The 16,626-nt window shown below is 43.1% G+C and overlaps 1 protein-coding gene across 3 annotated transcripts in view; it reads right to left on the bottom strand.

Moving 5' to 3' along the window:
• The window catches only part of FAXC (failed axon connections homolog, metaxin like GST domain containing), a 72,003-nt gene that overhangs the window by 47,001 nt on the left and 8,376 nt on the right, over window positions 1-16,626 (bottom strand). For all 3 annotated transcript variants that reach the window (XM_058566593.1, XM_058566592.1, XM_058566591.1), the window contains one exon: window positions 6,835-7,031. In XM_058566593.1, coding sequence (XP_058422576.1) covers window positions 6,835-7,031 — 197 coding nt within the window. The remainder of the gene's footprint in view (window positions 1-6,834; window positions 7,032-16,626) is intronic.

The following is a 16,626-nucleotide window of genomic DNA, read 5'->3' as shown; positions in this document are numbered from 1 at the left end:
GAGAAATTAGGTATCTTTTCCCAGACTGATGGTTTGAGTGGATGTTAATGCCACTAACCACCACTGGCATACACCAGGTGGAACAGATTTAGGTGATGAAAGATGAGTTAACCTGTTACATTTGAAGGTCCCATGGAACCCCCAAGTGAGGATGGCCAAAAAGTTGAGAATTCAGGAGATAGGTTTAGACGCAAGATAGAGAATTTGTGGGCAGAGGCATGGTGGTAGCAGTTCTAAAGCTGGAGGAGATGAGGCCCCCTAAGAAAGTTTCTAGGGTAAAGAGTGGTGTTGGGGAAACCACAGTTCAAGGGCAAGTTAGAAGAGGAGAATGCCAGGCTGGAAGGGCCAACTCTGAAAAAAGCAGGGACACCACTTTCTCTGAGATGGAGAGGAGGAGGGTGTTGCAAGAGATGAGGGGCTGCAGAGGGGTTCAGAGTTCCTGCCTGATGACTTCAGTTTCCTCTATAGAGCAGAAAATGAGGGCATGTGCAGAAGACGAGGATGCAGCAATGGGGAGAGAGTTTTGGAAGACTAATGGGTTATAGTACCAGCAGGGGACGGAAGAGGCAGCTGTTCTGGGCCACACAGCTGAGCAGGGAGGAGACCCCACCAATGCAATGGTGTAAGGTTCTCTCCTGCACTAGCAGGTTGAATGCAGGGCACGGAAGAAGGAACACCGGGTTGATTTGGAATTTTGCAGCTAGAAGTAACCTCAGAAATTGTCTGTCTTCCTCCCTTCTCTTTCCTGTCCTGCTCTTGATTTCTTGCCTCTCTTTCATTCCCTGTGCACAATATTGTAGACCAGTGTCAGGGAAGAGAAGCAAATGAGGGCCAGGCAGGCTCTTTAAGAGTTAAGACTGATGAAGTGTGTACTATATAAATTTTAAATCCCAAAGAAAGATCCCAAAAGTGCTTCATGGATTCCTAAATCAATTACTACAGGCAGAAGACATCACTTACACGTGCTGTCATATCATTACAACTGCAAATCCACCTCCTCCCACAACCAAGCTTCCTGAAATCTCTATTCACATGGCAGGGGCTTCCACCCTCACCCCAATCCATCGAAACCACTCTCATCCAAGTCAACAAGCCTCCTTCTCGCAAAAGCCAAAGAAACCTTCTTTCTACGTTGATCTTTCTTGAACTCTCTGCAGCATCTGACACTATTAGCCTCTTTCTTAGAACTCTCCCTTAGCTTACATCCACTGCTTTTCCTCTCACCTCTTACATGTTCCCAAGATTCTTATCTTTATTCCTTCTACCTTCTTACTTCTCACTCATGGGGTGATCTAATTCACACCCATGATTTCAAGGTGATGACTCCCAACTCTATATCCAGCCCAGACCCCTGTCCTGAGATCCATGGATCCATGTGAGGGATCTTCAGGAACTGCAAACCAACATTTCCAAAACTGGACTCATCATCTTCCTTCCCTTCAAATTTGCCTCTCCTCACCCAAGCCAGAAAGAACCCCAGGAGTTTCTTTTCACTGCTCCCCATCCCTCACTCCTGACAGCCAGGCACTCTGGGAATTTGCCCTTTTCTCCAACTCAATCAACACTGTATTCAGCCCTTCATCCTTTCTCAACCCTGAGGACAGTGGCCTCCTAGCAGGTCTCCTGACATCCCCTCAAGGCCTTCCAGAAATCCATTTGCCTCAAGGTAGTCACACAGTGCTTCCTACAACACAAATCCAACCGTATCACACTGCTTCTCAGAGTCATTCATTAACTCCCCATTGCTCCTTAGCTTGGCATGCCAGTCCTCCCCACTGTCTGACCCCCTCATCCTGCATCGCCTCCCGTGCACCCGCCATACAGAATCACAGGCACCTCCCCAAATGCCTCTCTTGCCTCTAAACTTTTGCAGATGCTGCTCCCTCTGCCTGGATATCCTAAATCCCCTACCACCCAGCCCTTTCATCCGCCACTCTGCTTGTCCCCAGATTCTGCTGTGACACCATCTCCTCTGGGAAGCCCTCCCCTCACCTCTCCAGCAGCTCTGGCTGCCTTTCCTCGGTTCTTCAAACTCTCCCCCAGCACTGACTGTTACGAAGTCTCGATGTCTGCCTCCAGCCTGTGAGCCACTTGAGGCCAGAGCCGCGTCGCATCGCCTTGCTTCCCCCCACCCAGCATGGTGCCTGACCACTAGTAGTCATTCATTCACTAAGTTTGCTGAAAGAATGAACTATTGATTGAACGACAAAAGGCTTCACTTCTGAGCCAGCTACTGCTAAGTAGTGTTTCTAAGGGCTGACAATATTTAAATAGAAAAACGGAGAGAGTGCCCCTGGAGAATGAGGAAGGGGCCGCCACTGTTCTCTTCTGAGGTCTGTCTCTTCACTCTCCACTGGGAAGAGGCCCACAGCACCAGGAATCGTGAATTATTCACCGGAGAGGACAGGGAGGGCCAATTTGGAAACCAGACTAGGCTGCGCAATTAAAATAATTTATCATTCTGAGAGCCTCTTTCTGGAAGTTGATACTCATTTTCCTTATCACAACTGATGGATCTCATCTCTCCTGCAAAATGGGGTCAAAGAGTTCTTTTTAAAGATTGATTATGTTAGTCAAAATGGAAGAATAAACCCTGCTCAAACATTTTTACAGGAGATCAAGAAGCCAGGAAAGAAAAGCCAATCCCTGATGTTTTAATGAAGACATCTCTTGTTATAACCTAACAGGAGGCCTGGCCCATAGCAGAAACGAATATTAATGTGTGGGGAACGACAAACCTGGCAAACCACTGTGTGATGCGTACGTCTTAGCTTTGGCCACCATGAGAACGCCTTTCTCCATGCCGTGCTACATCCTTGCCATATTTTGCCTTTATTTTAAATGCTCAAGGGTGCAGGAGCATACGATCAGCTTCCGTAATTTTACCAGGTTTCACAGGCACTAGATTAGTCCCTCCAAACAGGAACCCTCACTACATCTAAAACAGGGGGCTGTGGGAGGGTGGAGGTGGGGTTGGGGGGCCAAGAAAGAAAAGGGGAACACATCAGTCAAGTTGTCATCAGGGAGAGAGCGACTTCTGGCTTTTAGAGAAGGTCTTGGGTAAGTCATTTTATTAAAGCACCCCACCTCCCCCATTCACTGAAACTATACCAAATGCCAAACTCAAAATTTAAAAATTGTCACCAACCTAGAAGTGAATTTCAATCCCCTCTTCTAACGCCTCTGTTTTTATGGGTGAAAATGTTACGATTAGATAGTTGGACAACAGCGCCCTGCACACTTCCCTGTGGGGTGGGAAGACTCATAGACACTCACTGGTGTCCACAAGGGGGCAGTATGTCACACAGAAGAAGCTACGTTGCCGCCAAGACAATTTCATTCCAGTAATTTGACCCCGTGTCTCAGACGTGCTGGTTTCCCTGCTTTGGATCTATCTTAAGCATTCAGTGGAACAAAGAGGATAAACACTGCTCTCCATCTTCAATACTAGCTTCATAATGCAAGTGGGACATAATTGTATGGATTTCAACGGGAAGAAAAACCACTTTATAGCTGAGTGTGCTTACCTGAACAGACCTAAAACAGAGCTTCAGAATATTATGATGTTACATAATAATGACAGCTTTCCATTGCCTTTGCTTTTCAAAAAAATCATACCTGAAGTGGAGTAGTACTTTTAAGGTTTCAGACCAAAATAAACATATCTGAAAACTCCAGATAACTGAATCAACTGAGTCAAACAATTGATTCCACCTCTGTAAGTACAGACACAACTTTAGAGAGCAGTGATTGTCGGAATTTAACAAGATCTCATGGAAACCTCGTACTTGTAATATTTTCCTACGTATTGTGGTCAGTTCCCTATGCTGGCCCTCGGTTTCCACAGGTGCACATTTTGTGTGTGGCCTCTGAGACAAGAAAGGGGAAGGAGGAGAGGAGCCTGAGGGAGGAGTGTCCACAGATTCGGTCTCAGGCATTTTCTTACCATGGGGGGTGGGAGGACACTCTTCTCCACAGAGATTTAGAGTTCTCGGGAAAGCCTGTTCAGGGTCTCCCCAAAACAAGAAGCTCACTAATGGTTTGGAAACTTCTTGAAACAGAGCAAGGTTTGCTTTTTCTTCAGCTCCTGGAGACTAAAGGGAATTGGAGGAATTAGGAAAGTTTTTTTGAAAGTTCACTGGATAGTTACATCTCAATCAAGACCTGACCTCCCACCTTCACTATGTCTTCCTCAAATTAACCCTCGAGGAGACACAAATGAGAAAGAGTCGTTAACCCAAAAAAGTACTTTTCTAATTAAAAAGAGAGAAGAGTTTACGCATGACCCAAGCAACACCCCAAGCACTTGGGGGCTTGTGGTCTGTAAAATTAAGATTCTTCCCTACCAGGATACCGCCTCCCAACTCTCCCTCCCACCCCACCCTACCATGCCCTGCCCCCCATCAGGTACATGTTAGCTGGGGCCCACATAGCGAGAGAAGGGGAGAAAAGAGCAGAAGATGAACTTCTACCAGAGGGTAAACACATATAAAACATCACACACACCCAGAGCAAGAAGTAGTGATGTGATAGGTGGTACTTGGGAATCTTGCTAGATCAAAGTCTTTCTAATGGGAATATCAATTTTATGAACCACTATAGAAATCAGAGTTGTAGCAAAAGTGCCAACTAAAATGTAAGGCTTTTAGCTTTTCAGGCAGCTGACAAAACAACAGCTCTCCACATTAATGGGCCCATCAATCAAATGAGGTAGCGCTTCGGAGGGCCAAACAAGGGAAGGCACAGAGGGTCAGGTGGCCCTGTGCTGGTTCTTCATTTCCCTCAATTGCTGCAAAGCAGGGACGAGAACCTGGCAAGCAGGTGAGACAGCTCTGTCCCACAAGGCTTTTCCCAAGGCTAAGCACGCACATGCAGTCATGCATTTTGGTCCACATTGCAAACCCCGGCACTCTTTGGTCCAGCCATTCTGCGTAGGTGTCATGGATACCGGTTCAACACAAGGTTGACATAAGGGAAGCCATACTGTAGAAAAGAAGCCATGTTGTAACTCTGAATGACCTCTGATTAACTAACCCAGCTGGATATGCACCCTCTAGGAGATATACATGCTTTATGGATTTATGGCCCCTGCTTGAGAATATACCTCCCAGCTGCGATAAGACAATAACTTTTTCAAGTTCCCTAGGTATGTGATGACTCCCAGACAGAGATTCTATACTGGTATCCAACATAGATGACAACTGAAAGATCTGGTGTGGTGACTCCCAGTCTGCAATGCCAGGGGTCAACATTCCTAACCCCCTCCCCTATAACCCACTAACCCTATAGAACTGCTTCAAGATTCTGTACCCCTTAAAGATGGTTCTTTAGGATGCTAGTCCACCATCTTCCAATCAGCTAGCTCGTTGCTTAATAAAATGCCCTTTCTCTGCCACCGTCTTGCCTCTTGATGGATTAGCTTTTGTCTTGCAGCGAGCAGATCATGCCCTTTGCACAGTAACATAATAGGAAAAGACCTGGGTTCATTCAAGGAACACTGAGTCTGTAATTACTCCCACACTGACCTGCGCCCCTGCCTCCACTCTCTGCCTGGTCCCTCCTTGCTGGTCCACTCCCTTCACCTCCGTAGTGAGAGGAGGAAGAGAAGTGGTGCTTCAGGTCAGCCCCGGAATAAACTGGGCAAAGACTGAAAGTAGAAAGAGGAAGAGAAAAATAGAGGGTCACTTAAACTCCAAGAGATGGGAACAGCAAGTTTTCCATTTAGAAAGAGAGCTGAATGGATGAAATAGGAAGGTGATGGGGAAGAACCTTCTACAGTCAACCCCACACTGAGTGTCTCTCTCCATGGGGGAGGTGAAAGCTACCAGGTGAGCAACTGACCCAGGAGTAACAATGAATGCCCAAACAGTAGGCTTAGCACTTCTTAATTAAATCTTCGGAACAAGATAAAGTTTGCAGAAATCAGAGAGAAAACTTTCCTTATCTACTGGGGTATATATAGAAAGGTGCTTAAAACTCCAGAAAATGGATGAAAGAAAAAGAAAAAAACAGCATGACAATGAGTTTGTAAAGCAAGAAGAACCATGTCTGTTGAACTCAGGGGGTGCCACAGCCAGCACAACCCACGTGCAGAATAGGAGCAACTCCTCAGCAAGTGTGTGTGATGCCCAGACTTGAGGAGTGCAAGCTAGAGTCAGCCATTCAGGGCAAAGACACTCGGGAAGCCGTAGTATGCTTTACTTCCGGAAGACAGAGAAGCTCTTGTCACGTAAGGAAAAGTGACGATAATCTTACAAAGCTCGTGTAATTCATTTTACCTAAGACTTCTCTCCTGACTTAGTCTTCTGTTGCCTCCTCTGGGTGTCTGACGCAATTCAGCAGTTTGTACTGGTAAAGAGCCTAGTGTATGGAAATATCTCCCTCACCTCAGTGAGTTCCAGACTAGATCAGGAGTCAGCCAACTAGAGCCCATGGGCTAAGAAGGTTTTACATTTTTAAATGGTCAGGGGGAAAAAAATCAAATAATAATATTTTGTATTAAATGAAATTCAAATCTCAGTGCTTTTAGTGTTTATTGAAGCATGGTTGTGCTTATTCATTTGCTGTGCTACAACGGCAGAGCTGAGTAGTTAGTACAGAGACATGGTCTGCAAACGTTAAAATATGTCCTCGCTGGGGCTCTACAGAAAACACCCACCCCTGATCTAGATATCTAGAAACTTAACAGTCAAAACTTTGACCCCTAAGTCTGTCAGAATGTAGAAAACTTTCGAAAAGGTCGGGGGAGTGTCTGCAAAGTGAAAGAGAACTTGGCTCACTCTGAAGGATGGGGACAGTCCCTAGGCACCCACCCAGTGTGCCAGGGGGACTCACCAGTAGAAATGTTCCTCCACCATCTTGGTCACCGCCCTGGAGATGGCTCTTTCATGAGGACCAAGGTTTTTGTTTAAATTCACTCCAAGTTTCTCTTCCAGAAAGTCAATGATGAATTCTGTGCCAGAAACTTTTTCATGGTTATATTCAATCCAAGGCATTTTCCCTTGAGCAGAGAGTTTTCCACCAAAATAGTTCTGAGCAGAGTAAATTTTAAAAAAAAGAAAAGCAACGTTTTATTTATATTTCACTGTATGATTAACAGAAACAAACATTCCAACTGTATTTTTGATAGTGACTGTACTACTCAAGTGAATGAACTCAACACATAAACTCTTTAAGAGAATAAATGGTTACTCTTGGAAAAAAAAAAAGATTTACCTCCCATGAACATATTACTTTACTCCCATAGATTTTATCATGGGCTCTGGCTAATTGTTAAAAAATGAAAAAAAAGACCAGGGAGGAGGGGGAGGGTTGAAATAATCCTGGTAATAGTTGGTCTAGTTATAATGTATGAACAATCCAAAATGCAAAAAGTGAAAATAAAGCATGAAGAGGCTTGTACTGACCAGGCCACTGATCAAAAACCTCACTTGAAACCCATCAAATAATGCTTAATACCACTACCCTGCAAGCAAGTGGTCCCAGAAATTATAACGCTTAGTTGTAAGTGTATCCAACAGACTCAACACCAATGCCTGTCAAAATGCAGATTCCTGGGCCCCCACTAGACCTCTGCATCAAAATCCTGGGAACGGTGCCCAGAACTCTGTGTTTTTGACAAGCTGCCCTTTGATCCACACACATGGTAGAAACTTGTAGTGTGTCAGAGGACCTTGATCCCAGAATGGGGTCGGGTGGGGATGGGGGAGTCACACACTATATGAACACTGAGAATTACCCAGTGACATTTGCTGCCCGCTGTATAACAGCCAAGATCTGAACTACACTGATGAAGGGGATTCTGTGGTTACGATCGCATTTATTCAATCACTTTTCTCGGTAAATCTGGATCATTTAGACCCCAAAGTTGACTTTTAAATCTGAATCAATTTTTTGGTGGTCTATACAGCCTAAATTAGTCAGATTATTGCAACCTCTTCTTTATACTTCATACAAGTCGATAGTTCAGATACTGTTGGATGATAGCAAGTGCAGGTTCCTGTAGAAGAACAAGAACTCTCCAACACTGCTGGGGAATGTAAGATGCACAACCACTTTGAAACCATTTGACAGTTTCTTAAGAAGTTAAACAAACACCTGCCATATGATTCAGCCATTTCACTCCTAGGTATTTACCCAAGAGAAAAGAAAGTATATGTCCGTGCAAAGACTTGTACACAATGTTCGTAGAAGCTTTATTTGCAATCCTCAAAAATAGGAAAACACCCAACTGCTCATCACGAGGTAAATGAATAAACAAATTATGGTATCTCTGTATGATGGAATACCACTCAGCAATGAAAAGAAATGAACTATTGATACACACGATAACATGAATGAATCTCAAAATAACATTACTTAGTGAAATCAGCCAGACAAAAAAAAAGAGTACTTGCTGTAGGATTCTATACACATAAAACTATAGAAAATGCAAACTAATCTATAGCGACAGAAAGCCAATCAGTGTTTGTTAGGGACGATGGGAGACAGGAAGGGACAGGACGGAGGGATCACAACGGGGCACAAGGAGGTAATGGCTACATCAGTATCTTAATTGTGGTCATAATTTCATGAGTATTTACATATGTCAAAATTTATCAAATTATACACGTTAAATATGTGCAGTTTATTGCATGCCAATTATATCTCAATAAAGCTTTTTTTTTTTAAAGATAGTATTACAGGGCCGGCCCCATGGCTTAGCGGTTAAGTGCTCGCGCTCCGCTGCTGGCGGCCCGGGGTTCGAATCCCGGGCGTGCACCGACGCACCGCTTCTCCGGCCACGCTGGGGCCGCGTCCCACATACAGCGACTAGAAGGATGTGCAGCTGTGACATACAACTATCTACTGGGGCTTTGGGGGAAAAAATAAATAAATAAAAATTATAAAAAAAAAGAATAGCAACTTTAAAAAAAAAAAAAGATAGTATTACATAAATTTTAAATGCATCAGTCCTCTACATCTGTAAACTGTTTCTCTAGAGTAGGAGCCAAAACTTTTTCTGTCAAGGGCCAGATAGTACGTATTTTAGGCAGACCATATGGTCTCTGTCACAACGACCCGCCCGACTTTGCAGTTGGAGCATGAAAGCTCCATAGATAACCATAGATAACACATAAATGAATGCGCACGGCCATAAAAAGCTGTCGACGGACACTGAAATTTGAAGTTTATATAATACAAAACATTATTCTTCTTTTGACTTTTTTCAACTATTTAGAAATGTAAATATCCTTCTTAGCTCCCAGGCCTGATTGGGCCTGCAGACCATTGCCGGCCGGCCTCTGCTCTGGGGGCATCCATTTACCCACACCACCTCCTAGAGAAACAAAATTAAACTTAAGTAACCATTTGCATCAAGCCCTGAACAAGAAGATCCCTCTTTGCAAAGGCGTATGATGACAGAAAACTCTCTGAGGGTTCCATTCTAGGAAACCCCTGTCAAATCCTCCTTTCAGGCCTGAAACCAAAATTTGTGAAGAAATGAAAAAATTAATGTTTCTTGTTGGAAAACGTTGGGACTAACAAAGGTGACTATTCTAGTTGTTCTCACCTAAATCACACCAAGATTTGTGCATGCCTTTCCCCAAAACCAAACAGTACATCTTACCACAGAAGATAAAAACACAGGATGTTGCAAAATCTCTAAGTCAAGTCTCTCTGGGTCCAGGAACTATGCGTGCATGTTGTGTGTGGTGTGTACTAACCACGCCTGACCACTGAATTGGCCGCAGCGAGATTACAGAGTTCCGGCTGGATATCACGGCCCTTAAAGGCAGTTATCTATTTGTGCCCACAGAACTGGGCTCGGACTATGCTTGAGGGTCCCGGGCTTCTCCCGACCTTTGAGGTAATATCACCTTTTTCATGGCTGAAAAGCAGAGCAGGTACTAGCTAAATGTTGCTTACTGCTGTCTTTCATAGAGAATAATGGGGAGTTTAACTGGTCTCTGTCTCTTCATGTCTTGATACTTTATCTCATTGCTTATTCCAAAGAAATTCATTCTGGGCCTAGCCCAGAAAAGGGAATTATTGGGGCTGCTATTAGCCATATTGTTTTGGTGCAATTTGGAAAATGGAACCTCCTCTGGGTGGATACAGTCCATGCCAGGGTTCATAGCTTGGCAAGGAGAAGTGGGTCCAGATTTTGCCCCAACTCCTTGGCCAGGCACTATTGTGCAGTGAACAACCTGCACAACCATACACAGCAGCCCTAGACATTACCCCTGATGTTGACCAGAAGAAATGTCATATCCTTGAAAAGTTGCTAGTACATGACATTCTTGTAATTTGTACACTAAAGACGTCAATTTACCATATAAGAGCACCTGTTTCAGATTTCTCTTGATATCAACCATATCCTCCTAACACATTCCCTTCTGGACTCACATCTGTCTTGCACACTGACATCAGATGGAACTGTTAGCAATACAAATGAGATGCAAGACCTCTGCTGCTCAAAATTGACCAATGGCTTTCACGGATCTAGTCTAACCCCCTTCACACAGCAGTTTGGGCCCACACCATCTAGCCACTGCCCACCCGCCGAGCCTCCTTGCTATCAGTCCCTTTGGTCTCCTGAATTCCAACTGCCCACACCCAACCAAGTCAAGGTCTTTGCCACCTCTCTGACTTTGTACACTCTCCACTTTTTACAGGAATCCCTTTCCCCACCCTCCGCAAAGTCCTATCCATCCTAAAAAATTCAGTTCAAATTTCACCTTTTTGGTGAACTACTTCCCCAAGGAGTATCCATTATCTGCCTTCCCTCCATTCTTCCACTGTACAGTGCCTAGATCTCTCCCTTTATAGAATTACTGTGTATACATCTGCTTTCCCTCTAGACTAGACTCTCGGTGCTCGGTACGTTTTTATCAAGACCACTTTTTAAAATTAGACTAATGAGTGGCAGCCCTGGTGGCATAGTGGTTAAGTTCACCCACTCCGCTTCAGCCACCCAGGGTGTGCAGGTTCAGATCCCGGGCGCAGACCCACGCACCATCCGTCAGGCCATGCCATGGCGGCATCCCACATACAAAACAGAGGAAGATGGGCACAGATGTTAGCTCAGGGCTAATCTTTCTCAGCAAAAAAAAAAAAAAAATCAGACTAATAAAAATTAGCAATAAAAATGAAATTAGAAATTTCATTTCTCTTGAAATGAAAGCTTTTAGAGGCTTTCATCATCAAAAAATTTATTTTGCTTACTAAAGAAGCAGGAGACATTTTATAGACACTATGATTATATCTAATTAAAAATTAGATGAATTCAAAAAATATTTTAAAAGAGAAACACAAAAATGTCAAAAGTGATTGGCAAGATGATGGGTGAGATGCAGGTGATCTTTTCCATGAATTCCAATTTTTATGAATGTGGTTAAATTACTTTTAAAGTAAAAAATGTACATTGTAAAAATAATACCTAGTTTTCCTTAACTTCCTTAAATACATTAAAGAACTCCTGGTCTATTTTTATTTAAGCAATTGGAGTCTAACCGGCCCACTGAGGGTAGTTTCTGAAAGTAATTTTGAGAAAAAAGGTGAAGAGGTAAATCCTCTCTATTTTTTCCAAGCTGATGCTCCCCATGCGACTGTGTCCCAGGTGAGATCAACACATCTACACTTCTGCTACGTTATTAGCATGGTAGTGAAAGCCATAGGGTTTGTGTTTTAAAATCTGGCTCCATCATTTATTCACTGTGTGACCTTGGACCTCCCTGGGCCTCAGTTTCCCCGTCTATAGAATGGGGATAACATTTGCTACGATTAAATGAGAAAATGCACATGAAGTTTTTGACAAAGTGCCTTCACCAGAAGTATTAATCACCAACATCATTTGAGATGGAGAAGTTGAGACCTTAAAAGAAATCCAGAGTCTGAGGACTCTGACTTGCTACACTGGCCATCATGCCCCCAACTTTCCAGATAAATTTATATCCATTATATTCACTGCACCCTGAAGCCATCTTGAAAAGTTTCCCGCTGGCTAAATTTGAGCAATTTTTGTGTATTATAACACACTGAAAAAATGCACACATCCACTCTCTATTGTAGTTTTGTAGACGAATGTTCTTATTTCTTGGAGATGCACAAGGAAGTAGTGAGGAGTAAAGTGTCATGATTTCTACAGCTTACTTTTAAATGGTTCATCAAAAAAAATTGTTCCTAACCCTCATACACAGCTGGGGGGAATGCAAACTGGTGCAGCCTCTATGGAAAACAGCATGGAGATTCCCCAAAAAGTTAAAAATAGAAATACCCTATGAGCCAGCTATCCCACTACTGGGAATCTATCCAATGGACCTGAAATCAACAATCCAAAGAGGCTTATGCACCCCTATGTTCATTGCAGCATTATTCACTATAGCCAAGAAGTGGAAGCAAGCCAACTGTCCCTCAACTGATGATTGGATCAAGAAGATGTGGTATATATATACAATGGAATACTACTCAGCCATAAAAAAAGACAAAATCCTCCCACTTGCAACAACATGGATGGACCTGGAGGGTATTCTGTTAAGTGAAACAAGTGAGAGAGAGAAAGGCAAACACCACACGATTTCACTCATATGTGGAATATAAATCAACACGCGGATAGAGAGAACTGTATGGTGGTTACCAGGGGCAAGGGGGTGGGGGGTGGGCACAAAGGGTGAAGGGAGGCATTTATATGGTGACTGACAAACAGTAATGTACAACCCAAATTTCACAATGTTATAAACTATTAAAACATCAATAAAAAAATGATATTGAGATTAAAAAAAAATTGTTCCTAAAGGTATAGATAAAGAGAAAGCAGAGTAGGCAACATGTTAAGAATTGGTGAATCGAGGTGAAGGGCATACGGCTGTCCACTGTACTATTCTTTTAACTTGTGTACAGCTTAGAAAAATTTCAAAACAAAAAAATGGGGGGAAAAAAGACAAGATCAACAAATAAACAGAACAACAAAAGTTAAGGTTTACATTTGCAACAACATGGACGGACCTTCAGGGCATTATGCTAAGCAAAATAAGTCAGACAAAGACAAATACCATATGATTTCACTCATATGTGGAAGATAAACACAGGGATAAAAAGAATAGATTAGTGGTTACCAGAGGGGAAGGGGGTGAGGGGGAGGGCAAAAGGGGTAAAGGGGCACGTGTGTGTGGTGACAGATAAAAACCAGAATATTGGTGGTGAACACGATGCAGTCTATACAGAAGCAGAAATATAATGATGTACACCTGAAATTTACACAAACCAATGTGACCTCAATAAAATAATAAAAAGTTAAAAAAAAAAAAAAAAAAGGCCTGAGAGACAGAGCAGAGAGTTTCAGAGCATTTCTTTCTTTTTTCTTTCACTTATTTAACAAGAGTTATTGTGTGAAATAGATCCTTCTTATACAACCAGTTATGTTAAATGATGTTGGTGTCTTTATGGATGTCTAGAGAAATAATGGAAGGATGGTCAAAAATATAAATGATGCTAATCTCTAGCTAATAGGATGTCAGGTGATTTTCATTTTCCACTTATACCTTTTTGTATTGTTTGATATTTTTATAAGGACTATATATAATCAGAAAAATAGTAAAGTCATTTTCATTTAAAAAAAATGAACTAGGGCCGGGCCCGTGGCTTAGGGGTTGAGTGCACGCGCTCCGCTGCTGGCGGCCCGGGTTTGGATCCCAGTGCGCACCAACGCATCGCTTCTCTGGCCATGCTGGGGCCGTGTCCCACATACAGCGACTAGAAGGATGTGCAGCTATGACATGCAACTATCTACTGGGGCTTTGGGGGAAAAATTTTTAAAAATTCTTAAAAAAAAAAAAATGAACCATATCTGCAGCACCTCTCTGTACACTTTTTGCAACTTCCTACAAATCTATAATTATTACAAAATGAAAAGTTTTAAAAATTGACCTACTAATATTTATATCCCGATTTTAAAAAGATAATAACTGACCAATACATCAGGCTTTTAAAAAAAGCCTTGTGAGTTCCTACTAATGGTCATCAAATATTTATTCCAGTCTCACTTAGGTTAAAAAATGAAAAAGCTTCAAATATAAATTCATGCTCTTAGGAACATGGCATTTTAATCTTTTTTTAAAAGGCACAGGGCAAAGAGGGCTCAGAGGGTAGAGCAACCTGGGTCCATGACAAAACTCCTCTCTACTGATGGCTCCAAGAAACGAGCTCCATCATCACTGCCCAGGCACCATTTGCATCAACACAAACCCTCGAGATGGCACCTGGGCTCAAGGCACCCAAGCAGGCAGAGAGCATCCTTTCTAAACCACAGAACCCTCGACCTAAACCATTATCCTTCAACCTAAAATCTCTGCCCCCCGGCAGAACACCACCTCTATTTACTTTCCACAGAGACCTCACAGAAGAAAAAACACTCTTCTATGATTTCTTTTCTAAAAAATTGTACTTAACATGAAACCTTAATAATTTTGGATGGGGATAAGCGGTCCCCTTCTCGAAGGCCTCTGTAACAGCTTCAGGCTTCACGGTGAGGTGTATGTCCCGCTGCTCCAGTTACACTAACTAAGGCAGCTGCTCTGCAACACGAGCAGAGGTAGTGAGGCTGCTGGTAAAGACAGAGCTGAGGCATCAGCGCTTGACGGCTGGAAGGCAAGAAAGGAAAGAGCAGAACAGCCTGGCAGCTGCTGCAAACTGCAGAATTGCTTCAAGGGTGAGCGTGCTTCACAGGCTCTTGAGAACAGCCAGAGACTGCATAGTACAAAATTTGGGTTTTGGATCCTAATTGCCCAAAAGCTGTCACGGCGAAAGGAGGCAATCTGGTCAAGAGTGATGACGGAACAGAGACAGGTGGCAGCAGGGCAGCAGTCTCTTCCTTCCATCTGAGCCCCTCGGTGACACACATCTTCCAGTGCTGACTGCCAACACCAAGCTGAACAATGATCTTTCAAATCTGATCCAATGCATTTAGATGATTCAAGCCTTGTCTGTTCTTATTACTATTTTCTCCTCCACTGCTGGTTGAGAAAGTCCTGAATAATCTTCCTGCTTCTCTCTCCAGACTCACCCCTTGCCCTCCAGTTCCCAGTCATAAAGACCCCCTTTCTGTTCCCCAAACACCCCGCGCCCTGCCAGATCCCTCCACCAAAGTCCAGGTTTGATGCCACTCCACCATATTCCCAGAGGACGTCCCTATTAGCACTGACCCCAGGCTGAAAGTATGTCATTCATCTGGTCCCAGCACTGCCTTAGGAGGATCGCTGCCAGCCCCATCCCCTCCTTTGCAGAGAAACTGGCTCAGAAGGCACGGGCCATGGGGAGTCAGGAGTTGGAGGCGTAATATCATTATCAGGGCAGCCAAGAGCTTGGCTGGGTAAGGTGCCTCCTCCTCCACCCGCTCAGCTGGTCTGTTTCCAGCTAAGGAGACCACCTCCTCCCAATGCTGCCACTTTGTAAGAGTTTAACAGTGAACCCCCAACCAGTGGGAGCCATTTGGAGGAGTGGCAGCAAACTGGAGGGACCACAGTGGTTTGGGGATGCCTAGGGCTCACCTCCTTCCTTTCTTTAATTCCCTCAGAGCACACAGCCTGTGACCTAAGCGTTAACCCTTGCTCATTGCAGATCCCCAGGCAGGGAAGCTGACATCCTTGTAAAAGGAGATCTCAAACCAAAATAACTAGACACCTGAGGAGTACAACTACCATAAGAGGAGGGAAGCAGACTGCATATGCACACCATGAAGCAGAATTTTATATACATGAACCAAAACATTTTCATTAGTGTAATAAATATCCTCCAAGGGATAAAGGAACAGACTGTAATACAAGCCAAAGAGAAATACTAAGAAGAAAAATATAAAAGTTGAAATAAAGAATACAATAGATGAGATAAATAGCACAATGGATACAAGAAGAGAACACAGCAATGCAATGGAAGCTCAGAGGGATGAATTCTCCCAGAAGGAAGAAGAAAAGAAGTAAGGGATGAGTTCAGAGATGCAGAAAATAAAAGCAGAGGTTTCAGTATCCAGACAACAGGGAACAGGAAAGAAGAAGGGCAAACCAAACAAATAAAAGGGAAAAGGAAATATTTGAAGAAAAGTGATAATTCCCCAGAATTAAAAAGAGAAGAAAGACTTCAGATTAAAAGAGTTCATAAAGGACCAAATAAGATACATAAAGACCCACACCAAGGCACATTAGAGTGAAATTTAAGACTATTGAGATTACACACAAATTCTAAATGCTTCCAGAGAGTAAGAGAAAGAAAAAGAATCAGGTTAACATCAGATTTTTCAATAGCAACACCAATGCAAAACATCGATGGAGTAATATTTTTAAAGCACTGAAGGAAAAGAACTTTGAACATAGAATTATCAAATGTGAGGGCATAATAAAGATGTTCTCAGGAATGCAAAGCCACTGAAGGTTTGCCACCTAAAGGCTCACTCTGAAAATATTCACCCAGGAAGATAAAAAGACAAATAAATCCTGCAGGATAAGATATAGGGGAAATTAGGCTAGTCAAATAACTTAGTAAGGTTTGTTGTCTAAAAAAGGAGCAAAAAAAAATTGAGATCAGATTTCCAAAATTCCAGAATGAAAACATCAGACAACAGCACTACAACTGGGATGAGGGCTGGGAAGAAAG

This window comes from Diceros bicornis, chromosome 23 (genome assembly GCF_020826845.1).
Source record: "Diceros bicornis minor isolate mBicDic1 chromosome 23, mDicBic1.mat.cur, whole genome shotgun sequence".
NCBI classification, from domain to species: domain Eukaryota; kingdom Metazoa; phylum Chordata; class Mammalia; order Perissodactyla; family Rhinocerotidae; genus Diceros; species Diceros bicornis.
The sequence above is the reverse complement of the archived record's forward strand: the minus strand, read 5'-3'. Positions and strand labels throughout refer to the sequence as shown.